The 24738-nt window shown below is 37.0% G+C and overlaps 1 protein-coding gene across 4 annotated transcripts in view; it reads right to left on the reverse strand.

The window, feature by feature from the left end:
* DIP2B (disco interacting protein 2 homolog B) overlaps positions 1-24738 on the reverse strand; it is a 212466-nt gene that overhangs the window by 90919 nt on the left and 96809 nt on the right. For 3 of the 4 annotated variants that reach the window (XM_058171147.1, XM_058171144.1, XM_058171145.1), the window contains exon 2: positions 24495-24566. The exons of the other annotated variant lie outside the window; for it this stretch is intronic. In XM_058171147.1, coding sequence (XP_058027130.1) covers positions 24495-24566 — 72 coding nt within the window. The remainder of the gene's footprint in view (positions 1-24494; positions 24567-24738) is intronic. 4 annotated transcript variants of the gene reach the window in all.

Consider the following 24738-nt stretch of genomic DNA (forward strand, 5'->3'; position numbering starts at 1 on the left):
TTTTGTGTTTGAGAATGCATGGAATGAGAGAGAATTATAGTTGATGGTAAGGAAATAAATTTTAAATATATAAAAGAATGGAAAAATTAATTAAACTTAAGATATAAAATTGGAAAGAAGGTAAAAAAGAAGTACATCGGGTTTTTTTTAAAAAAATAGTCCAGCAGATGAAATGTGAAAGATAGTATGGTTTATAAGTGAAAATGATTGAAATTAAGATGTAAAAGGAAATAAAATTGAAATGTTAGTAAATGATGTACACTATTGGAAGAGAATAATTATTATTGAACTATGAATAATAACTCTAAGAAAATAAGAGGTGGAAGGTTGTATTAATTGATTGTAAGATACAAATGGAATAAGATGAAGACAATGTTAATAATTAAAATATATGAGGGGAGATTTGAGAAATATACTCAATAAATGAGAAAATCATTTTCTTTCTGGACACCAGAAATATTGAAATGAAAATAAATACACCAATGGAGAGAGATAAGAAGAAGGAGAAGAGATGGAAAAGGAGAAGGAGGGAGAGAGAAAGAAAGAAGAAATGGAAGAGGAGAGGAGGAAAAGTAGGGGAAATAAGAGTAGGAGAGAAGGTTAGATAGGGAGGAAGTAGGGAGGAGGGGGAGAAAGGAAGGGGAAGTAGAGAAGGAGTAGGAGAGGAGAGAAGAAAGTAGGTAGGATGAAAGAAGGGAGGAAGAGGAGTGAGAAGGAGAAGAAAGGATTGCTGTGAAAAGGAAAAGATGAAATGGAAGAAAGGCAACTCCGAATATATTTGAATATATTAGGATAAAAATTGAAACAGTTAAAAAAAAAGAATGAAAGAGAATGAATACTAATAAAAATGGAGAAATTAAAACTTGAGGGCGAATGAAGATGTGACTTAGTGAAATGAGCAAGGAACTATTATGATATGAATAAAAATTATGAAAAAGAATATTCTGACAAAAATTGTAACTAAGTAAAATATATTTGAATATATTGAATTGTATAAGATATGATATGGCCAATACTCTGTTCATAAACCATGTATGTGTGTGTGGGGGGGGGGATTAAAAAATAAAAACTTGTGGTTTTTTTTTTTTTAAAAAGGCATCATCACAGGATGTAAGCTGTACTTTGCAATTGACTGATGTGCCAGTGCTGATGTTGTTCAAGTGGTGATCCAGATGCCACCCAAGACACCTATGACTACTGATATTATCTTTGCTTTCTTTTGCCATATTTACTTCTATTTGTCTATAAGTCTTTGTATTTTGTGATTTTTCTCCAGTTCTTTCTCTTCTCTTCTCTTCTACTCCACTCTCTGTCTCCAGGTATTGCAATGTCCACTATCCAGACATCATCATCATCATCATCATTATCATCATCATTTACACAACAATATGAAATCATAGTTGCCAGTTCTTTAGCTGGTCTTCTATTTTACTATCTCCTGGTATTGCCACACTTTTTCTTTTCAACCACCGTTAAATCTGTTGGGTTATGAGCTAAAACTTTATTAATTTATATTCAGAAATTCCACAATATTTTAAATTGCTCAGTTTCAACTATTTTTTTAAATCCATGTTCCCACCATTTTTTCATTAATGACACAGGATATTTTTTACAGATATTTCAGTGAATCATTTTGGTGATTATCTTATGTTGTTGTTTATAATCAATCTGTGCAACCTTCTTGCACAGGCTGTCTGATCTACTGTTTTTTTCTGCCTCTTTGCACCATCTGCATTTTGAATCATTTGATGATTTTTCAATTCTGGCCTTCATAGATTTAGCTTCAATAGCTTGTTCATGGTCAGCCAAAATCAAGCCTTCAATGTCTTTTTCTAGCCTTCCAATTGTAAACCATGCCAGGTTTCGACTTTATTCACTTTCCCAATATTTTGTAGAAATTGACCACGTAATGCTTTTCCTTGCCAGGAAAAACATTCTGTTCTTGCTTTTATTACATTATCATTATTACTGCCTCCTCTGATTAGCTCTGTCCAATATGGTTGAATGTCATAGCTTTCATTTTCCTCAAAGCGCACATGCCATACAATCTCATGAGGTTAGTGCCTTACTGAGGGATCATTATATTATTATGGTTTGTTGCAATATATATTATTATTTATTATTGTTGTTATTATTACTATTGTTATGCATAATATGTGAGAACACATTAGAATTTTATCATCAATGTATATTTATCCTGCCTCAAGTTACAAAATAGCTCCTAGCTTCAGAATGTTGCATCATCCAAACTCTTAGAAAATCAGAAATCTGCTTCCACTGGAAAAGGAAAACAGTGAAAGAATCAGCATCATGAATATATCCCAGATCAATATAAGCTATTTCATACTTTCAGGTAGATATTAAAAAACATGTATGACAGAAAACGGTGACTTCTTACTGCAAGTAACAGAGCAGCAATATTCCAGAATCACCTTAACATGACAAACATGGATGAGTTTTCTTCAGAAGAGGTGGAAATAACTTGGAAATCTGGTCTATGAGAGAGCATTTACCTCTGAGATCAGGGTTTGGGTTAGGATTTTTGGGCTCTTTTCCCACAGGAAAGAGAATACCGGGAGCCACAAAACCCTTCCCGTGCCTGACTATTTCTTGAGTGGCCACAAAATTAGCATATGTACTTGAATTAAACGTTATGTTGTCTTCTGAAACTTTTCTTTTCTTGGATTTATCCATGCTGGCCTACTGGGGGTTGAAAAGCTCAATAAATTGCATACCGGTGGGTGCCGCACATTGGCGGTTATGATGCATATTTTGAGTGACAGGGAGCACCAGCAGAGGGGTGAAAGAGCCACATGCAGCTCCAGAGCCGCAGGTTGCTGACCCCTGTCTGAGATACTTGGGAAAACCATCCTCCCATGCTTTTGATTTTCCAAATCTGGACTGTGATTCCACAACAGCCTTCAAACAACCACCACATTAAGAATTAAAAGTTAAGAAAGAAACAAATCATGTGCTGTATTAAACAGAAACAACAACTAACATGCCAGTAATATTTCTGTACCTTACTTTTGTAAAAGTGAGGTCAATATCATTGCAGAAATACAATACTAAAACTGTTCAGAAATTAAGTATGGTCACCTCAAAGGCATCTTGTACACATATTCTCTGAGAAATTGCAGGTATGTCTTGACTGCCATCAACAATGTCAAACTAAATCAGTAGTAGCAGCTTCTGTTATCAAGTAAAAACTATTTAGAAATATGCATGGTTATAGCCAAGGAATGGTGGAGTATCAACAAATATGTCCCTTCTTTAAATTAATAGCAAGGAAAGAGATTACCAGATTTTCTTTTTCTAAATGAACATTAAAAAGATATTAGCCAATCTATCTATAGATATTAACATACAAACTGAAAGAACCCCATGTTTTGTATCATTAAAAACTAGTTAAAATGCAATAATCAAACTCCCAGTCTTTTAAAAAGTATCCGTAAACGGTTGTCTCACTTCGCTTTCATTGCCTAGTCAAAAGATTGCATGCACATCACTGTTGTACCTTAATTTTAAACATAATTTGTTTAAAAAAATCAACAAAATCAACAGAACTTGGATCTCTTTAATCATCCAGAAGGCCTAGTCTTTGTCTAATCTACAATTCAGAAGCAATATAACTAAATGGAAAACCAGCAAGAAAGAAACTCGGTTTCTTTATTTTCATGTCTGAAACAACATTAAGCATCCACTTGAAGCTCACATTAATAAATACAACAGAGACTCTTCCCTCTAAATGAAACTAATTTCCAAACACATTTAAGACCCATTTCATATCATCCATTGGCATTGTCTTCCCTCTAAATGCTTTATATGTTGTAAGAATGCCAACATATTCATCTTCCTAAGCATTAAGCAACAACTAAAACATTTTGACTATTATTAATTATCCATAGATTTAACAATACTCTTGAGCATTTTAATAGCTACAAGTTTTTATTTAGAAAAATGAAGACAATTAAATCCATTGGGATTTTATAACTGGCCCTAAGCCTATTTGCTTTACAGATATACTGGAATCAGAACAGCAACCATTTCCGAATCAGCTAACCTATTGATGTGATGGCTAGAGATGCTGGGAGTTATCTCAGCCTCAACTCTTCTGAAAAGCATCAACTTGGACAAGACTGAATCTAGGATCCAGGTACTTCTTAAATGTTTTCTAGACTCAAGACTGATGGCTCCCTTCTTAGCCTGCTACAATCAAAATACCTAGAATCAGAGAGACTAACAGGATTTCTAGGAAAACAAAACTTTTAAAAAGATTACTTTGAAAGCACTGGCCCTGATCTAGCTGGCAACATTAATAACCACATGTCGGGCTGCTTTTAAAGTTATAGAGATTTGAACTGTAGTTTTAGAGAGAGCTAATGGCGAATGGAAAATGTTAGTTTTTTCAGGGGTGGTCCACTCTGAGAGAGGAGTAACCATATTGTACATTATTATTTCATAAAGAAAAAGATGAGCTCTTTTGTTTTTTTGAAGGAATGGGCACCAAGGGCTTTTCATTAAAGTAGATAAATAAATGTATAGGTGTAGCGAATAGGACGACTACTGCTGCCATGAATTACCTCACAGGCAGTAATCATTTGGTATTCGCATTCCTGAGTCTTATGTTATGTGCAGTGGTGGGATTCAGCCAGTTCGGGCGAACCCGTAGTTAATTGCTGGCTGGGCCCTCCCCTCCCCTTCTAGGAGTCCCCATGCGCCCCATTTTGGCTCCCAGGTAAGTGCAGAGAGGCCTAGTAGCAGTGGTGGGATTCAGCCAGTTCGCACCACTTCGGGAGAACCGGTTGTTAACTTTCTGAGCAGTTTGGCAAACTGGTTGTTGGAAGAAATCATTAGGGCAGAGAACCGGTTGTTAAATTACTTGAATCCCACCACTGCCTAGTAGGCCCAAAACGGGGCCCAGGGGAGTGGCACGTCGTCGCCCCCCGCAGCTCATTTTTTCTCCCATGGAGGTGCAGGAGGCTGAGTGCTGCCTGTCACAGCCCCTGGCCACCCCCACCATGGCCATGACCACCCAGACGTCATTAGGGCAGAGAACCAGTTGTTAAATTATTTGAATCCCACCACTGGTTGTATGTGTGATGTTATATAGCTCATTAATGCATTCTTGAAAAATTATCTCTGAACCCTGAGATTTTAGGTACAAATATTCCTTTCCTGGCCAAAATAACAGGGCGGTAATCAGTCAGAAGTGGAAAAGTGAGAAATCATATTTTAGTTTGGCTTTACATCAGCACCAAATAGTCTCAGCTATCTTAGGACAGCCCTTACAGTCCACATGGATCTCAAAACAACTTTAGCACCATTAAAAACACAGTCCTGGGCTAGGAGGTAAAGGCAAAATACCGCAAAACATTGGAAGATGTTTCAAAAGCAGCAGCTCCTACAGAATGCAGCTACCTGATTATTACATAAGGCAAATAGGTGGTCTTTATCATGACTCTGTTAACTTGCACTCCTCCTCCAACTATATGCTAGTATAATTTTTGCTGCCCTGATGACCAAGTCTCTAATCTGGCTTAATACAGCAAATGCCCATAATTGGCAGCACTCCAAATTATATAGGGAATAAAGAAAATGGCACTGCTGCCCTCCTAAGAGACACCCATAAGAAATAGCTGAAGCAGCAGAAAACCTATAACGTACTCATTTGGCGCAGAACTAGCGATATAATCATTTCTAATATAAGTCAATGAATAGCCCCTTTCCCTTCCTTTTTTTAAACTAACATGTAGAATTACTTTTTTTTTTTTTTAAGATCACTGAATATGTGTTTAATAACAAGTGTAATGATCTACCAGAATACTCTTACATAATGAGCCCAGGTAACGTCTGGACAGCATTATGTGAGTAGAAACATCCTTAAAAATCAAATTTCTGATTTTCCCCCCTAAAGCCCAGTCCAAATTGGTCATGGAAGGAAATGCCCAGGGATCTAAGGGAAGGTTTGAGCAGCTTTAACTGGCCAAAAGGTGCTCAGAAGATATAAACCCTGGCTTAATCATCAATAAGAACATGAATGGTACTTCATAGATTGTTCACACACCCAAGACAAAACAGCTAAGAAACAAGTTTCAAACTGAAACAGCTAAAGAAAAAATTACAGATTACATGCATAGTGAGCAGTGATAGTGATGAGTCAATTAGACTAGCGGGCCCCCAACCTTTTAGGCACCAGGGACCAGTTCCATGGAGAGAGTTTTTTCCGCGGACTGGAGGGGCATGGTTTCTCATGCTGCCTGCATCCCGCGGATGGGGCTTCACTGTTTTGCATGGTCTGGTGCCAGTCCATGGACCAGGAGCTGGGGACCCCTGAACTAGACCTTGTCTTAAGGACATGGTCTCTAAGAACAACTACTATGCTATCTTTGTACCACAGTTAGGGGAACGTGAAGAAGAACTCTAAATAGGATAACATACTACAAAGTAGCTTTCTGGTTGCCCATGAACTCTCAAGATCGTTTCAAAATGTTGGTTGCCCTAACATCCAATATTAGTCAATCCGTAAATTAAAATAGCTTGGTAGACTGCCTTAATGTCCCAAGTTATAGGCATGGATCACAGGTGGCTTTGATTATTGCCTTCTTCTACCAGCTGAATACTCAGTTGAATACCCAAGCCACAGACTGTATTTCTGCTGCTCTAATGTGCTTTTCTGTTTCTTTGTTTGTATATTGGAGTATATCTTTTTATCTTGCATTGTGCCCTTTCTTTGACGTTTAATGATGACAAATGGAATGTGTATTTCCTAAGTTTAATAAATTAATGAAGCTGGGAAATATTTATTATTCCAGTATTAAAACAATGCAGATTTTTATTGGAAAAATAATCTCTAGAAGAGACATTTAAGCTCCACAACAGCAAAAATTGCATTTATGGAGGAACAAATCAACCTGCAAAAACAGGGAAATGATAAAAATGAGTTAGGGAAACAAGCAGCCAGACTCTATTGGCAATACCCAATAAAAGTCTCTTGGAGAAAACATAAACGAATATACCTGGGTAAGAAACAGGTTAAATTAAATTAGTCCTTGGATTAAGCAGACTGCTATGTGATTATTGAGTATTAACATACATGTCTGTTGATGATTAAAACAACTAAGGCAAGTGTCAATCTCTATTAGGGTAGCCAGTAATGAATTAGATAATTCAGAGAGTTGAAAGTCTGTATGATTTTTATGCTGACTGAAATAAAAGCAGTCAACACCTAATTTAAAGTTTGGCTGGGTTAACAGGTTGGCGATTTGTTTGCCACCATCTCTCTCCACCCTGAACCCTAGGATGATAATTTTGTCTGGGCTTGCCATAGATGAGTCAATACACTTTTAAAATAAATTTTCCATGAGATTTATCACACCCAATCTAGAGCAAGGCATGTGGGTATCTTGCCCCTAGCGCAGTCAATAGCCAGCACACTGACTGTTCTATTTAAAAACTTGTAGGATAATAAACCCATGCACACCACAATTTCTCTCTACACAGATATCTGTCAATTACAGTGAGGGCACACACCATAATAGAAGAACTATTTTCACAAAGAGCTAGGCAGCATGCAAAACTCTATTTTTATAGACATTTTATTTCTATACACCTGATTGGCACATGGCAGGCTTATTTGACTATCCAGTAAACTAAATAGCAAGCAAATAACCTCCAAACATTAGTATATCAATTATCAAACAGCAAAGAATTAAAATTCCATTTAAAATGAGAAACTGGAAGAATGTCTGCTGCTATAAGCCCCTGGCTGTGTCTCCTATCTACTCTACTAGCATGAACCATAAGCCCAGGAGGACTTTTTTATCAGGACTTGCACGTGATCTGGAGACATTATTGGAGACAAACAGAAAAATACAATGAACAAATAGTAACTCTGCCTTGTTAAGATTCAATTGAAGCCTGTTGTCTTCTATCCAGATCCTCACAGTTTCTAGCCATTGTGACAAAACTTCAATATCATCATCAGCCTTCCCTGGAGTAATGATACCAAGCTAGGTATCATCAGCATATTGATAATGCCAGACCCCAAACTGCCAGATGACTTCTGCCAGTGGTTTCACATAGAGTTAAGGAAAGTGGTCTACGACAGCAGACTCCAACCTTTCTGGCTTTGTTGACTGCCGGGGAGAGGGAAAGAGATGGTTCTGCATGAGTGATGGATGAGCGTGCCCATAGCTCCATTTGCACAAGCAGTGGGCACGCGCCTCTGCTGCTCACATAAATGGAGCTGTGTGCGCATGCTCATCCACCCGCTGCACACGCAAGTTGAGTTGTGCAAATTTGCATGCTCATCAATTTCCAATGCCCAGTTCTGTATGGGCTGAGGCCTGGGAGTTGGGGACCCCTGGTCTATGAGACACCTGAATCAACTTTCTCCTCCTTCTCCCCTATGCCTGGAACCAACCAATGAGGAAGGATCAGAGGCATTGTATCCCCAACCCCCAGCAGCATTCTGGAAGGATACTACAGTTAATGTTACTGAAAAGAGAGTTCTTAAGGGACCAAGGTGGAATCACATCCCCCTATCAGGATCCCAAAAAAGGCAACTGGTCATCATTGGTCTATTACTAATGTAACCAATGCCAACTCTCCCTTTTCTGGGGCTAGAGAACAGACTAGAATTTTTGTTTTAATGTAATAAAATAGATTTGTCATCTAGTTGTGCTTCTTGTCTGGTTTATCTGTGAGGGCTGACATCAACCTTGCAATCTGAAGATACAAACATCCTGTCATCATTTTTAACTGTCTGATCAATTGAGGGGGGATGTCCTTTCAAAGTTTTTTTCTCTGACCATTGACTGACTGCAGGCTCTTCCCTCTCTTTGTTCCATAGACAGCATCTCATCCTCTCTCTCATCCACAATTCCCTTCCCTTCCATGATAGATTCCTAAGGCAAGGGGTGCACCAAAACTTTCTGTCAATTAATAGCCTTGACACTATTTCCCCACCAACTGCACCAAGAAGCCAAGAGGAGCAAGGATCCAGCTCATAAGAAGCAGAGAACATTCTAGGTATCCTAGAGATATCTAGGTATCTAGGATATCTCTTCAGAGGTCAGAGGTAAAAAGTACTGGTAATCCCTTGGGTAAAAAGATGATACAGCCATTATCCAAGTCCCCAGACTTGAGCAAACTCTTTCTACAAAAAAAAATATGCAATAATTGGTCACACAACCAGGTGGGAACTCTTTATACTGATTCTTCTCTAAAAGGCCTGGTGGCTCAGCAGACTAAGTCTGTCTGTTATTAACACAGCTGCTTGCAATTACTGCAAGTTCAAGTCCCACCAGGCCCAAGGTTGACTCAGCCTTCCATCCTTTATAAGGTAGGTAAAATGAGGACCCAGATTGTTGGGGGCAATAAAGTTCACTTTGTATATAATATACAAATGGATGAAGACTATTGCTTAACACAGTGTAAGCCACCCTGAGTTTTTGGAGAAGGGCGGGATATAAATTCAAATTTTTAAAAAAGGGAATTAGCCATCCAAATATGGCTATGGGACAACAACTTCCTAATAAAAAATAAGGAAGAATAAATAAAGTCAGTTTATGTCTCTTATTAACACAGAAAAGACCAAAATGCGGACATATACCTTAGGTTGATCAGATTCAGTTTTTCTCCACTGGCACATTCTATGCAAAATTTCTGTTGCTTCATCTCCCAGAAGCTTTCAGTAAATAAGGATCCACCCAGGATTGATCAACAGGGAGAGAGGTTGATTTGGGATGACTTCATCAAGAACCCAAGTCACTTCACGCTGGCAACAGTGAATCAGACCCTCACCAGATTCACCCACCAGATCATCAGCATATTCCAGAAACCATCCAGATCCATGTGGTACCTAGAGTGGATCATTAAAATGGGTCCAGCTCAGATAACTATCTGAGGTTACAGATAACTATCAATCGAATCTGGACCGAGAAATGATTGAGTCATGACAGAAGTGTGATGGTAATTCTCTTCACGTTTAGATCTGACATTCTGAAGCAAAATTCTAATATGCGAGTCTGTGTATGCTGAGGCTAAGGCCCCCAGGGTTAACACCTGATTGCCTGGGCCCAACTGGAAACAGGACCTGTCACATGGAGGTCCCCAATACCAACAGACAGGTCTCCAGATAGAAACCCACATCACTATCCTGATGGGCATTAGACACTTAGTGCATCAACAGCATCCCTAGGTTGTGTCTATAGTCAGTTAAACACATAAACACCCACACTAAGCCACTGCAGGAACAATGATGACCAGAGATAAGATGTCCATATAGTTCAGCACACAGACATAAACTCTAGTCCTGGCCTTGAGATTGATGTAAGAGATGAAACCACAGGTTTTGTTAACAAACGCCAGATCCATCACAACATCATGTAAACATATCTATCAGCAACACTTTTAAGGCTAGGAGCACCAATAATCTGGCCATAGCCGAGATTGTTATGATTCTCACACATATTATTTCTTACAAATTTAATTTTGTTTAAATTCAGGGATGGCATAACATTGTAGCCCTCAGTACCATCCTTAAAAGGGCACAAAATAAACAAAGCAAGGAAAGCACGCAGAGCATGGTTTTTGGAATGATTTCCAATCCTTCTACCAGTAGTACCCCAAAAAGGGCGTTGGTAATTTCTTTTGCATAATTAAATAACGTAACATCTCTGTATCTGTGTTTTTACTTTCTCCCCAGGGTCTAATCAGGGTGAAGTCATATGTTGCCTCTGTGTATGCAAATATGTATCAATGATGTCCTAATTAGAGCAGGTGCCTATATATTGTAGTTATCTCCCCCCTCATGTTGTTTCTGTACTTGTGCTTTTGTAGTCCCTGGAAAAAAAAGGACATACCCTTCAATCTAGACTGCCAAACAGAAGGAAGAGGACCCAGACAAAATTCCAAACTATTACCCATCTGCTCCTCCCATGGGAATGCACCAGATAGTTTTTTTGAGAATTTTTTTCCCTCCATAATTCTAATTCTAGCCCATTTTTAGACTTATCTTTTGCTGGTTCTACAATACCAAATTAAGGCCCATTCTATTTTGGCCTTAAACAATTACTAGACAACCTATTGGTAATTGTTTCAGAGATATTTCCTTACTTAAACAGAGAAACAGAATGACCATAGGCAAAAAAGCAATAGGAGCAGGACTGACTTCTGACTTCCAGCTGGCTCTCCCATCGACTATCCTTGTAGAAAGCTGGCAGGGAGCATTGGAAAAGACTATCACATGACCATGTCTGACCATGACAGTATACCCGCACTGAAGCAGCCACAACTTTACCAAATTTCAATTCCATAGGAGGCATGGGTCCTGGGCAGGGGTGAAATCCAGCAGGTTCTGACAGGTTATAGAGAACCGGTAGCAGAAATTTTGAGTAGTTCGAAGAACCAGCAAATACTACCTTTGGCTGGCCCCAGAGTGGGGTGGGAATGGAGATTTTGCAGTATTCTTCCCCCAGAAGTGTGGATTTTGCAATATCCTTCCCCCAGGATTAGGGAGGGAATGGGGATTTTGCAGTATCCTTCCCCTGGAATGGGGAGGGAATAGAGATTTTGCAGTATCCTTCCCCTGCCACGCCCACAGAACCAGTAGTAAAAAAAATTGAATTTCACCACTGGTCCTGGGTTTTGGACTCATTCTGTAAGTCAGTCCATTTGAAGTACATTGATTCAAAAACTGTTACCCGTTTTATCCAACTGAAGGTTACAAACACTCAAACAGACGTGGGACTTTTAGTAGTATATAGATAGTTTCTGTGGTTAGGTAGGGTCTTGAGTTCCTTTACATGTTTTCTTTACATTCTTTGGGATGGAAATAATAAAAATAACTATCAATTAAAGTTATATTACTTTTGAGTCAATCCACTCAAGAAAAAGGTAAATTAGCAATGATAGAGAATATCCCGGGAGATTAGATATAGTTACAAGGAACACTCAAAGGAGTAATAAGGAAAAAAATAAATCTTTTTTGCAAGGAGAATGTTGTATGTTTTATGTGGTATTATTTTATCATGGCTAGTTGGTTTCTGAATCACTGGTGCACGTTTTGCCTAAAACATCTTTTCCATATGTGAGCCTCAGGTTTGAAATAATTTTTAATTTTAGAATGGAAATTATATCACAGTCTTGTACTTAAACATATGAAAGGTTTTGTTTTTTTTTAAACTTCAATGTCACATAAACATCACAGCAACCATTTTATAATTAGTCCTCCCTTCCTCATATGGTAGCCATTTTATGAGTCCACCAGGCCAATCACATTAGGAAGCTTTGAAACTGCTACTAATTACAAAATACGGAGTGATAATTATGAAATTCACTCATGTTCAGATCTAGCCTAATTTGACTTGCATTACTACCATATATAGAGCTAATTGGAGCTTCAATCTCCAAAAGGTGCCAGGTATTTTCCTTACTATACTGACAGTAAGCAATGTATTCACTTGTTTTTTTCCAACAGTTTATTCAAAGTTCTAAAAACAACTGAACGCAGCTTCCCTTTTCTCTGCACTATAAAGCAAGGGCATTTTTCCTGGCAACCAATACACCTGAACAGGATAGTGACTCATAAACTGTCTCTTTGTTCAAATACTGTTTGCACCTTTAACAACATAAAAGGGCTAAGCAAGGTTTTGAGATTTAAGGTAGAGTGTGAGATGGCCTTGTATTTACAGTAAAATACATGAACTCCACTCCACTGTTCTTTGATAAAGCAAATGGGAGTCAATTAAACCTAGCAGATATTAGGTGACTACATTTATTATTCTCTTTAAAACAATCTGGCTTGATCTGCAGTTTCTAACAGCAGGAAACTTTAAATATGCTTGGTCAAGATAGTGCGAAGATTTTTTTTAGCAAAGAATTCATTGGTCTACTAGAAGTTTAAAGGTCACTAGACTTTGAAGAGGTCTGTAAAGATTCTCAGTCATCGAGATCATGGTTGCTTTTTCAGGAGGCAACTGGACTTTCTCCCCACCATCCAGTCAGAGCTGAAGAAGTATCTTGGATGAGAAGCGAAACATCGTCAAAGGAAAAAAAAGGTCCAGTTGCCTCCTGAAAAATCACATTTGGGATAGACTTCGAAGAACTCTGAATAAAATGGCTGATGAAGTAAAGGCAGACACAAAACAAACAAAGTGTGTTCACAAAAACACATTCAGAAAGACATGTCTAAGTATGCATAAGACTGTTCCATAATTACTACTTGTTCAATAGCAAAGCAAGGTTCCTTTATAACAGAGATAGACAACCTGTGCCATGTGCACATTGCTGAACCGCAGCTCTTAGCAACTCTTATCATTAGCTAAGCAAACTAGAACAGCTGGGAGATGTAGTTTAAGAACATCTGGAGTGCAAGAAGCTACTGTTGTTTCTCCCAAAAGAAGGCTGGGTCTTATTTTCTTTTGACAACCCCCCCCCCAAAAAAAACGGCGAGGCCTTCTTTTTGGAGGGTTCTAATTACTGACTCACCTCACAGTGGTGATTTTGCAATATCCTTCCCCCAGTAGTGGAAAGGAAATGGGGATTTTGCAGTATCCTTCCCCTGCCACGCCCACCATGCCACACCATGCCACACCCACAGAACCAGTAGTAAAAAAATTGGATTTCACCACTGATAAAAATGTGGGCTGTGTAAACAGAACCCTTTGTTTTCACTAGGTATGATGCTTGGGGTCCAAAACTTACACAAGCATGTATTATATACATAAGAGGAATGAATCTACTAAGATGCATGAAGTATATATTTAAAAGGCATTCGTTTGATATTTAGGATCATCAAAAGCAAATTTTTCTTGTCTTCTTGTGCGTGGGATCATTTTATTTTGGAATTATTGCTGAGTCATCCACACTGGATTCCTTTGAGTTTGCTGTAATTTCAGAAAATAAAACATGCACACAAAATTCAGTGACATTAACTTGCAGGTTGATTCACCCACTGTTGTAAAAGGAGAAGAATAAATAAGTCTTAATTTGGACTCCCAAAGTGTGGAAGTAGCAAGCAGGGAAAAAAAAAGACAAATGAAAGGTTTCATTATATCAAAGCCAACTTTCTAAATTATATTTGTTTAAAAGCCCAGTTATCCCAGAAGCAAATATCAAAACTACTTCCACCAGTAAAATAATTTTAAACAGAATAAGACGCTATTGTCAGAATAGTATTTTTTGTTTTTTTTACACTAGGGGGCAGAGTTGCAAACCAACATAGAAACTTGCACCAGCAAATCCAATTAAAAAGATTCTGAACAGCATCTTGCCAAGTTGCAACCAAAAAGTAGCTTCCTAGAAGCAACCACAATAGCCACAGTTCCTGCTCACACTTGAAGACATCATTATCTTCGACAAAAGGCTGTTTAACACAGGTTTATCAGGATTAGGGTTATCATTAATAAAGTTGTGCTATTTTTTTAAAAAAAATATATTAGGGCACCGTACGAGAAGGCAGGAATTAAGCAGAACTATGAGTAGTTTAGTGGCTAATACTTTAATTGTATTATATTTTCCCCTTTAATATATTTTATTAATTATATAATTGTACTAGTGTTGCCTCACCATCTTGTGACTAATGCCTACCATACACAAAGGGAACATTCTGCAAAAAAATCAGACAAGCTATCAATCTGATGCTAGTTGTACTGAACCTTAGCGCTGCTGCTGCCGCTGTTTTATTAAAGCCAAGGCACTGAAACACTTGATTTGCCAGCGTGATAATTACAGGAATTATACTAAAAAAATGAAATCTTGAAAGGAATACCCCAAAATTCAAAGAGTTCATATGTATTTGCTATATTGATTGTTCTCAATCACCAACACATCCACTAGCAACAGTGCTAGTAAAGAAATTTGCATGCTTTTAAATGCAGCATTTGAAGGATGACAATGTCCTTTGTGTAGAACAAATATCTCTCAAACAGCCATAAAGCTTAATAAATGCCCCTTGTTTGTTTTGTTTGCTGCAAGTCTGCCTAACCATGTGGGTTTTTGTTTTTTTTACTCCCTTTGCATTTAACCCTTTTTCCTGGTTTTCAATGATTTAGTTTAAGCTTTTCACTATTTCAATATATAATAAATAGCATACTGAAATTCATGAATCTGGGCAGCTAACAATAATTTAAAAAATACTTTTGTTTTTGGTACACTAAGTTATTAGACTGGTAGATCAGCAGAATGGTCTAGCTCAGAGGTCTCCAACCTTGGCAACTTTAAGACTTGTGGACTTCAACTCCCAGAATTCCTTAGCCAGCTTGCTAATAAATAAGCAAATAATAATTTGCTTATTTATTAGCAAGCTGGCTAATAATATTTAAAAAGCAAATAATATTTAGCTGATAAATAAGCAAAAACTAGGGAGGGCGGATCTAAAATGGATCAATGTGCCATTTTACAATTCCTAAGAGAGAAATACGTGCAATATTGCCTGTTTTAGATTATATAGATTATCTTCAATGAATTAAGCCATCAATTCTGTTCTAAGGGACTGAATCCAGTAGAAACTGTCCCTCATTTTTATTGACCAGGGGTTACTCTTTCTAATTGGGCTGCTATACCTTTGAAAGATCTGGACAGCCAGGTTAAGGCCAGACTACCCTGAAGAAAATCTATAGTTGTAATTTCTGAGAGTCAACACTGACTTGATGGCACATAATCAATAAATTATAAGAAAATCAAGATAAAGTCACACAAATGTAATGCTATAGAACTGTCCATCCTAAACAACTGCTACCAACCTGCCTTCCATTGAGGACCTGTATACTGCACGAATCAAAAAGAGGGCAGTGAAAATATTTACAGACCCCTCACATCCTGGACATAAATTGTTCCAACTCCTACCCTCAAAACGATGCTATAGTACACTGCACACCAGAACAACTAGACACAAGAACAGTTTTTCCCCAACGCCATCACTCCGCTAAACAAATAATTCCCTCAGCACTGTCAAACTATTTAGTAAATCTGCACTATTAATCTTCTCATCGTTTCCATCACCCAACTCCTTCCACTTATAACTGTATGACTGTAACTTTGTTGCTTGTATCCTTATGATTTATATTGATATTGTTTCCTGATTGCTTATTTGTACCCTATGACTATCATTAACTGTTGTACCTTATGATTCTTGATGAACATATCTTTTCTTTTATGTACACTGAGAGCATATGCAGCAAGACAAATTCCTTGTGTGTCCAATCATACTTGACCAATAAAAAAAATTCTATTCTATTCTATTCTATTCTATTCTATTCTATTCTATTCTATTCTATTCGAGATATTCCAATCTACCTATTTAACCCTGAAAAAGGGTTGTATTTTAGCTTCCTTATTGTTTAATATCTATGTGAATTCATAGTAACTACCTTATCCAGAAAGGGATTCCACCCTTCTAAACTCATTGACAAGTATTTGACAGTTTTGTTGTATGTCAACGATGGAGCAATTCTTTTGCTCACACAGGTGCACTTTCAAGAGTTGTCTGCAGGCCTTAGAAAAATGCTCTAAGAAAAAATGGCTTACAATTAATTACTCCAAGACCAAACTTATGCTTTTCTGAGGAAAATCTAGTCACCGCAAACATCAGTAGCAAATTGACAATAATAAAATTATTGTTTTTTAAAAAACAGCATAATTTTTCAAATTACAAAGCTTGCCAAAGCCAACAACAGTGCTAAGGCAATTTGGACTTTTTTCATTTCAAAAAAGGCAGATACATTCCTACCACTATCATGTTTTTCAAAGGTAACACTACTTCCCAAATACTATACGGTGCATAGTGTATGCCTACTATGGTTCAAAACCCTTAGATCAGTGGTGAAATTCAAATTTTTTTACTACTGGTTCTGTTGGTGTGGCTTGGTGGGCATGGCAGGAGAAGGATACTCCAAAATCTCCATTCCCATCCCACTCCAGGGGAAGGAAAATGCAAAATCTCCATTCCCATCCCACTCTGGGGCCAGCCAGAGGTGGTATTTGCCAGTTCTCCGAATTACTCAAAATTTCCACTACCGGTTCTCCAGAACCTGTCAGAACCTGCTGGATTTCACCCCTGCCTTAGATGTTTTTCAGTCTACATAGTATTTTTCTGCTTCCCATACTATGTTTTGAATCAAAATGTCTGTAACTGCCAACTCTCCAGCTTAAACTCCTGTTTTCCGAACATTCATTTGCCCCATTAATTCTCCTTGGTAACTTCTCCTCATTATGGGGGGGGGGGAATCTTCACTGACTTGTGTTATTGTGGCCTTTTTACCTACTTTCTGCTGCTCCTAAGCCTAGAGAAAGCTGCAGCTGAAACCCTTCAAAGTGTCTTTGACATCACACCCCAGACAGGTTTGAATGCTAAAGCCAACTTTTTGAGAGGAGTGGGTGGTGTTCTGAACTGGAAACTTTTTAATAGCCACAAGCTACATTATCCAACCTTGTTTGCCCAGCATGCTGTGGAGCCATTTCTTGGGCTTGTCTGAATGCCTTGCCCTCAGCAGCACCAGATGGGAGATACAGCAGGATCCTATTCGGAGCGAGAGATCATCCCACTGGTCAGAAAGAACCAGAGACTTTATTGTGTGCTTTTTTCCACTGCCTTTTCTACACTAATTTCACGGCAGCCTTTCCTTTAGGCCCCTCCTAAAAAATCTCCAATCTTGAATAAGTTCGTTTCCTATTTGCTCCTCCATTTCTCTCTGTCGCAATTTCCCTAAGATGTCACAGCAGTGGCTTTCCCTTTCATCTTACTGCATTTCTGTTTCATATGTTTTGTGCTGTTTTACTACATTTCACTGAATGTTCTCCATTTTTTGTATTTTAATTTTTTTTAGCCTTCAAGTGACTTTTATTTTGTTGTTTTTGTTCATTGCTTCTGATGGTGTTGTTTTTTTTTATCTGTGTTGGTTGCTAACCATTATTTTAAAAAGAAATTTGATTTCTGGCATAGAACATTAAGATTTTTTTATATCAATAAAACATTAATGAAACTATTAATAATCTCATTTTCACAAATAAGAAAGAAGGCAAAAAAGCTGTGGTGAGCATAAATCTGAATCTAGGACATCTGCTATTAACCAAGTAAATGGTAAACATCAGTGGCATTAATTAACAGCAGAGGAAAGGAAATATTATAAGGAAACTGGAAACACTTCCCCAAAAGTATTGGGTTTTGAAAAAATATTTTAAAGAAAGGAAGTGGAATATAAAAGGGAAAGTAGTTTACAGTATAAACTACATTCTCGCACATGAAATAAGGAGGGTTATTACAAGCAAAGAAGGAAAAAGAAAAACATCTGAAACTACAGTTAGTCTTCAGCTTACATCCATTCATTGAATGATGGTTCAAAGTTATAATGGGGGATAAAAATAGATGATTTTTTTATTTAAATCAGATTTTTTAAATTGTATTTCTCAGACTATAAGACACACTTTTTTCCCTCCTAAAAGAGGGTGAAAATGTTGGTGCGTCTTAAACACCGAATACAGCCATTTTTGGCCTCCCGAAGCCTCACCCCGCTCGTCCCATTTTTGTGAAAAATGGGCCCATTTTTCGCAAAAACAGGGTGCACAGCGGGTTTGGGAGGCCTGCAGAATGCTCCTGGGGGCTGAGGAGAGCAAAAATGCCCCCGTTTTTGCAAAAAACTGGCCTGTTTTTCGCAAAAACAGGAGCGTATTTGCCCTTCCCCGGGCCCCCAGGAGCACTCTGCAGGCCTCCCAAACCGTTTATGACTGTTTCATTTTACAATGGAAATTCTGGCCCCAAATGTCGTCATAAGTCAAGGACTGCCTGTAGTATATGTATTAAAATGAAAGCAAGTGAAAGTAGAAATTAAAATTGATGCTAAGAATTGGAGAAAATAATACAATGGCAATGTACTTGTGCATGCTTAACCTGCACTGATTTCAGTGAAAAGGGATACTCAGATTATTATTTACCACAGAGATGGGAGCAGAGACCTATGTAACAATCAAAGGAAGTTGGTTGTTTTTATGAGATTAAAAGAAAACAAATCATCTTGCAAACTGCAAAGAAAGGTTTGAAAAGAAGCTGTACATATGAAGAATCTCATCAATATTTCTTTTAACTTTTAAGATTTTCCTTACAATGTTAAAAATAAAAGAAACATATTTGCATGTTAAAAATAAACATGCGACAATATAGTCATTGAGAATTTCTAAGGATATTCTACTAGTAATAGAGATGGAATTGACCTTATAACTGAACTTTTTTTCTAAAATTGCAAATGAGCAATTGAATGGAAAATCTAAAGTGATAGAATAAATCTGCACAAGAAGGAAGAGTTTGGAAATAAACGTAACAGAGAGAGGAAAACAATCAGAATAGAAAATCAAAACAGAAGAAAAATTAAAGAACAGAAAACGAGCAGAACAATAATGTTTCTGGATTATTTACAAGAAATGTATCATTTCTTCACAAAAGCTAATTATGCAGCATAATTTATGACACTGGTAATATAATTCTTATGCTTATGGGTAAAACAAGTAAATACACAGTACATACAGTGGTGGATTTCAAAAAATTTTACTACCGGTTCTGTGGGGGCGCTTGGTGGGCGTGGCATGGCTTGGTGAGCATGGCATGGGAAGATACTGTAAAATTTCCATTCCCACCCCACTCCAGGGGAAGGATACTGTAAACCCCCCATTTTCTCCTGATCAGCTGGGACCTGGGAGGCAGAGAATAGATGGGGCGGAACCAGTCAGAATTTTTACTACCGGTTCTCCGAACTACTCAAAATTTCCACTATCGGTTCTCCAGAACTGGTCAGAACCTGCTGAAACCCACCTCTGAGTACATAGAAGTTCAAGTTTGGATGGCCAGAAGGAAACTTTACTATGACTATTTTGAAAATGCTGAAGGAAGCATAACTTAACATACAGGATCTCCATTATAGTAAATACAGGTAGTTCTCGACTTACAATAGTTCATTCAGTGACAATTTGAAGTTACTATGACACTGAAAAAAGTGACTTATCAGCAATGCACTTATGATCACTGCAGCATCCCCATAGTCATGCGATCAAAATTTAGATGTTTGGCAATTGATTTCTGCTGATCTGTGACTGCAAAAAAATTGATTGATTGCAACTGATTTGTATTTATGAAGGTTGCAGTGTCTCAGGATCATGTGACTACCTTTTGCAACCTTCTGACAAAGTCAATGAGGAAGCTAAATTCACTTAACCACCATGTTACCGTGTTTCCCCGAAAATAAGACCCTGTCTTATATTTTTTTTTGAACCCTGAAATAAGCGCTTGGCCTTATTGCCATGCGCTCAAAAGTCCCATTGGGCTTATTATCAGGGGATGTCTTATTTTGGGGAAAACAGGGTACTAACTTAACAACTGCAGTGATTCGCTTAATAACCGTGGCAAGAAAGATCATAAAATGGGGCAAAATTCACTAACAGCTGTCTCACTACATGTATTGGTGTCATACATTCTTCTTCCGGATAGTCAGTTTGCTATAATCCTAGGTTTTGGCTAGGTTTTTCCTACTCTAATTGAAGGTCACATTTTAAGCAAATATAATTATGATTACATTACAAGCTGAACACAGTTATATAAAATAGGCTGATATTTCATGGGCTGTCCCTGTTTTTTTAAATAAGGCAGACACCTAAATTCCACTGATGCTTTTCTTTAAGTGGATTCATCCGCTCCACCTTCAGGGTCATCATTTCCCAATATGTACCATTTCAGATTTATTGGACATTAGTCTTCGAGCCCTTTGTATATTATCCATAGCTGGCAAGATGATAAAGAAAACTCTAAAACTGCAGAATAGATTTAGAGAATTGTAAAATAAAACTACTAAACTAGGGCAAGAAGCAACTTACGAAAAACATACTCAGATTTTTTAATGGAAAAAATATCTTGGCATAAAGTTAAGAAAATAAATTTCTCTGATATGGTTCAGTCGTTTTAACCAACATACTGTCCACTCAGCAAATACATCACTCAGCAAATACATCAGAGTTTATACTGCAAGGAAATTGTTGGATGTACAAATAGTTTATATGAGGAAAATAGTTACCTTGAGTTTTGATGGGCAAAACAACATGAACAAATATTCATATATGCCTGTACATCTGCAGAAGGAAGAAGTGCATTCCATATGGACTGATACAATGAGAAGTACATTTGCTGCTATTTTTAGGATACAACAGTATACTGAATATATTACAGTACAGCAGTAAAAGTTATAACGAACTGTCAAATTAAAAGTTAATATACGGATTTATCATAGATTATGCTACAGACACCCAAGATATGAAGAAATTTAGAAGAAATGGAAAAGGCAAAATAAATTTAAAATATTGTTGGGTACTGAATTTTAGTTCATCTGTGTTTTTCTTTTTATTCAGAATCTGGAAAACAAAGACAAGATTTGTCTTTTCAGTTCTGAAACTCTTCCTTCTTGCTCCATCACTTTAATTTTTCTATTCATTTGCCTCCTTTGCAATTTTAGAAAAAGGTTTGGTTATTAGATCAATTTAAATTTATTCTGCTGATTTTTGAATTGCCTATTTTTATATATATATAATAATTTTAAAACGCATACACTTGATTTTAACTTTTAAAATTATTATTTGTTGAAGAAAGCTGATTAAATAGCTTTAATATAATCTAAAAAATTCACATTTTTATAGTAGAAATATTTTCCAAACATAAACAACTAACTGACCTGGAATGGGAAGTCCGACCATCCATCCATTTATTTGTATGCAAGTCTACTACAGTTCAGTTAATCTATTGTTTTATTAAGATCTGAAAAAGGTGCCACTTATTGCTTTATATACCTCATACCATTTCAATAATAAACATGTTTTTATTAGAAATGGTTATACAATCTACCTGTCTAGTGAGTATATTATAATTTAAATTGATCAGTTGTAAATCAAATCCATGTTGCTAAAATTTTCAAATCAAAAACATATATCACATTAGATACATTTTTGTATAGCTTTTATATAGGTTAAATACAGAAAATTCTGTATTTTTAACATACAGATTAATAAAAAACTATTATTTACAGAACATGTTATATTAATTTAACTCTCAAGAAAGCCAATTTGTCTGAGGGCTCCAGCCCCCAAAATTTATGACTTAAAGGATTGGGTATTATTTTTTTACTGGCCTACTTTTGAAGACAGAAGGCAGAAATAATCAAGAATTACCATCATCACACATTTTCTGGGCATTATCTGAAAACTGTAAAGCCCTCCTTTCTAATAAAGTGAACACAAGCATTATCCATATTTTTTTTTTAAAAAACACACCCGATGTTTTGTTATTTTAAGCTATGGATGTCAGGAGCAACACCACAGATCTGAAAGTTAAACTAAGAATGTCATTCTTCATCTACAATCTGTTTCAACAGAAATAAACAAATTTACCATCAGGTATTCCTGCAAAAGGCCCAGCTGAGCTAGAAAGGTACAGTACAGCTTAGAAAAATGAACAATCCCCCTCTTTGGAGGTCCTAAGGTATCAAGTATGGATCTTGTAGCAAAGATGTTACTTATTTCACAAGAAAATAATTTTACGTATGTGAATTAAAATACTAAAATATTCCTGTATGAATATGTTCGTTTTCCCCATGTGTTTTTTTTTAAGCCTGGCTGCATCAAAGTAAATTTATTCTCAGTACCTTCGGAGTAGGTCAGACACACCCAATTCCCATGGAAAGCAACATGCAATGCTTATCTCTATGCGCACATCCCTAAAATTTCTGGTTTCATTGCATCTGCCCCAGTTATTTTAATGAACAAGCTTCAATATAACCTTAGATATTTTTTTTCTTTTACAAGTTTCAGAAGCAAACTGACTCAGCATCAAGAAGCATAAATCTTAAGTTTCCTTTTTAAGGAGCTTTGTTGTTATTTAGAGTCAGTGAGAAGGACTACTTTCAAGCTAAAGTCCAATATAATGCTATTTCCTAGATTGTTAATATCATACAAGACAGCAGCTTAAGAAATTGGATTTTTGTTTGGTTTTTTAAACTTGTTAAAACCTGAAATATATATGCTAAGATATTTTGAAAATATATCCCTGTGTCATAAAATAACATGAAAACTGCAAAGCTCTTTATTCTGTTGATGAAAGTAATGATGATACTTGCCAGCTCAAATATATGCCAAAAAAGCAAAATTAATTCTTCTAAGGTATTGACACTCAGTCCCTTCAACTCTTCCTCTCCTTCATTTAAATCTCCCCAACAACTAATTGCAGTATGACACTAGTATATCCAATTCCCTCCCACATCAAATGGCCTCAGTACATTCTTGTGACTTTAAAAAAAAAAGTATCAATGCTGCAATTATTTTTATTAAGTTGTCTTCTGCTAATTTTTTCTGGTTTTTGATAGCCATAACAGTTATTGTTATGACTAATGAACCAATAATCTTTTATTACATCGAGAATACTGTGAATAGAATAATACTTTATTTCCCACTGGCTCTACTTCTTTCATATTTTAATGAATATGGTTGTTTTTAAAACTACATCATGCATACATTTCTATACAAGTTACTCTAAGAGGGCATTTTAGCATACATTGCATTCATTATTTTACCATCTTAGCCCACATTACTAGATTAGGCTGAAAGGCAATGAGAAGAGCTATCTGTCTCTATCCGCCCTGCTATCTATCCACCCATACCACAGGATCTGATGTGATTAGGTCCATACTATTGTATTTGTTTTGTTGTGGAAGGGAATGGTCCCTGCAGTCTTGAAGGACGCAGTGATGCATCCCCTCCTCAAGAGGCCTTTGTTGGACCCAATATGCTGGACAATTTTTGTCCTGTCTCCAGCCTTTCCTTTTTAGGAAAGGTGACCAATGAGATGGTTAGGCTGTGAGTACAGAGGGCCCTGGAGGAAACTGATTATCCGGAGCCCTTTCAGTCAGGTTTCAGGCCTAGACATAGCACTGAGTCAGCAATAACTGCATTTGTTGATGATCTTTGGAGGAACCACAACATGGTACAGTGGTTTTTTTCTGTCCCACCACTGGAGATTATGAATGGGCAGTTCTCCTTTTTCTGTGGTTGAGTCAGTTACTGTTGACAGAAGGAGACAGATAAAGTCTGAAGCCCCTAAAGAATAGGGTACCTCAAGGATTTACCTCATGCTCTTCTGTTTAATACTATTTGTGGCCAGTTTGGGATCAGTCATTATCAATATGCAGATAATACCCAGCTGCAGATCTGACCTCCAGACTACCCAGAAAATGCTCTCAAAGTCTTTTTTTGTTTTTGTTTGGAGGCTATGAGGCCCTAAATGGGGGAAAACAGATTCAAGCTCAAATTTGACAGGACTGAGTGGTTGGTTTATTTAATAAAATAAACATTTAAATAATCAAGTATGCAATGATATCATAACACACTACCTTTTGACATCGTTATGTCTTATAATGGCCCAACTAATAATGTTCTTAAGAGCATCTCAAACATCACAAACAGCCTACCTTGAGTCTGTGGGAAATATGGAGCCAATAATTTCGCCCTTTTCTTCTCATAGCCCTTCTGGGTAATATCTCCTAAAAAATATGGTAGAAAAGTGTCAGATGTAAGGTATCATAAATGCAGGATAGGATATTTAAAGTTACTATATGTACATATGCAGCTATGGTCAACTGAGCCAGCTTTATGATCTACCACCAAGAGCCATTAGATAAAGATGGAATGATTACAAACCCTTCTAAAAACCAT

Source organism: Ahaetulla prasina, chromosome 2, assembly GCF_028640845.1.
Source record: "Ahaetulla prasina isolate Xishuangbanna chromosome 2, ASM2864084v1, whole genome shotgun sequence".
NCBI lineage: Eukaryota > Metazoa > Chordata > Lepidosauria > Squamata > Colubridae > Ahaetulla > Ahaetulla prasina.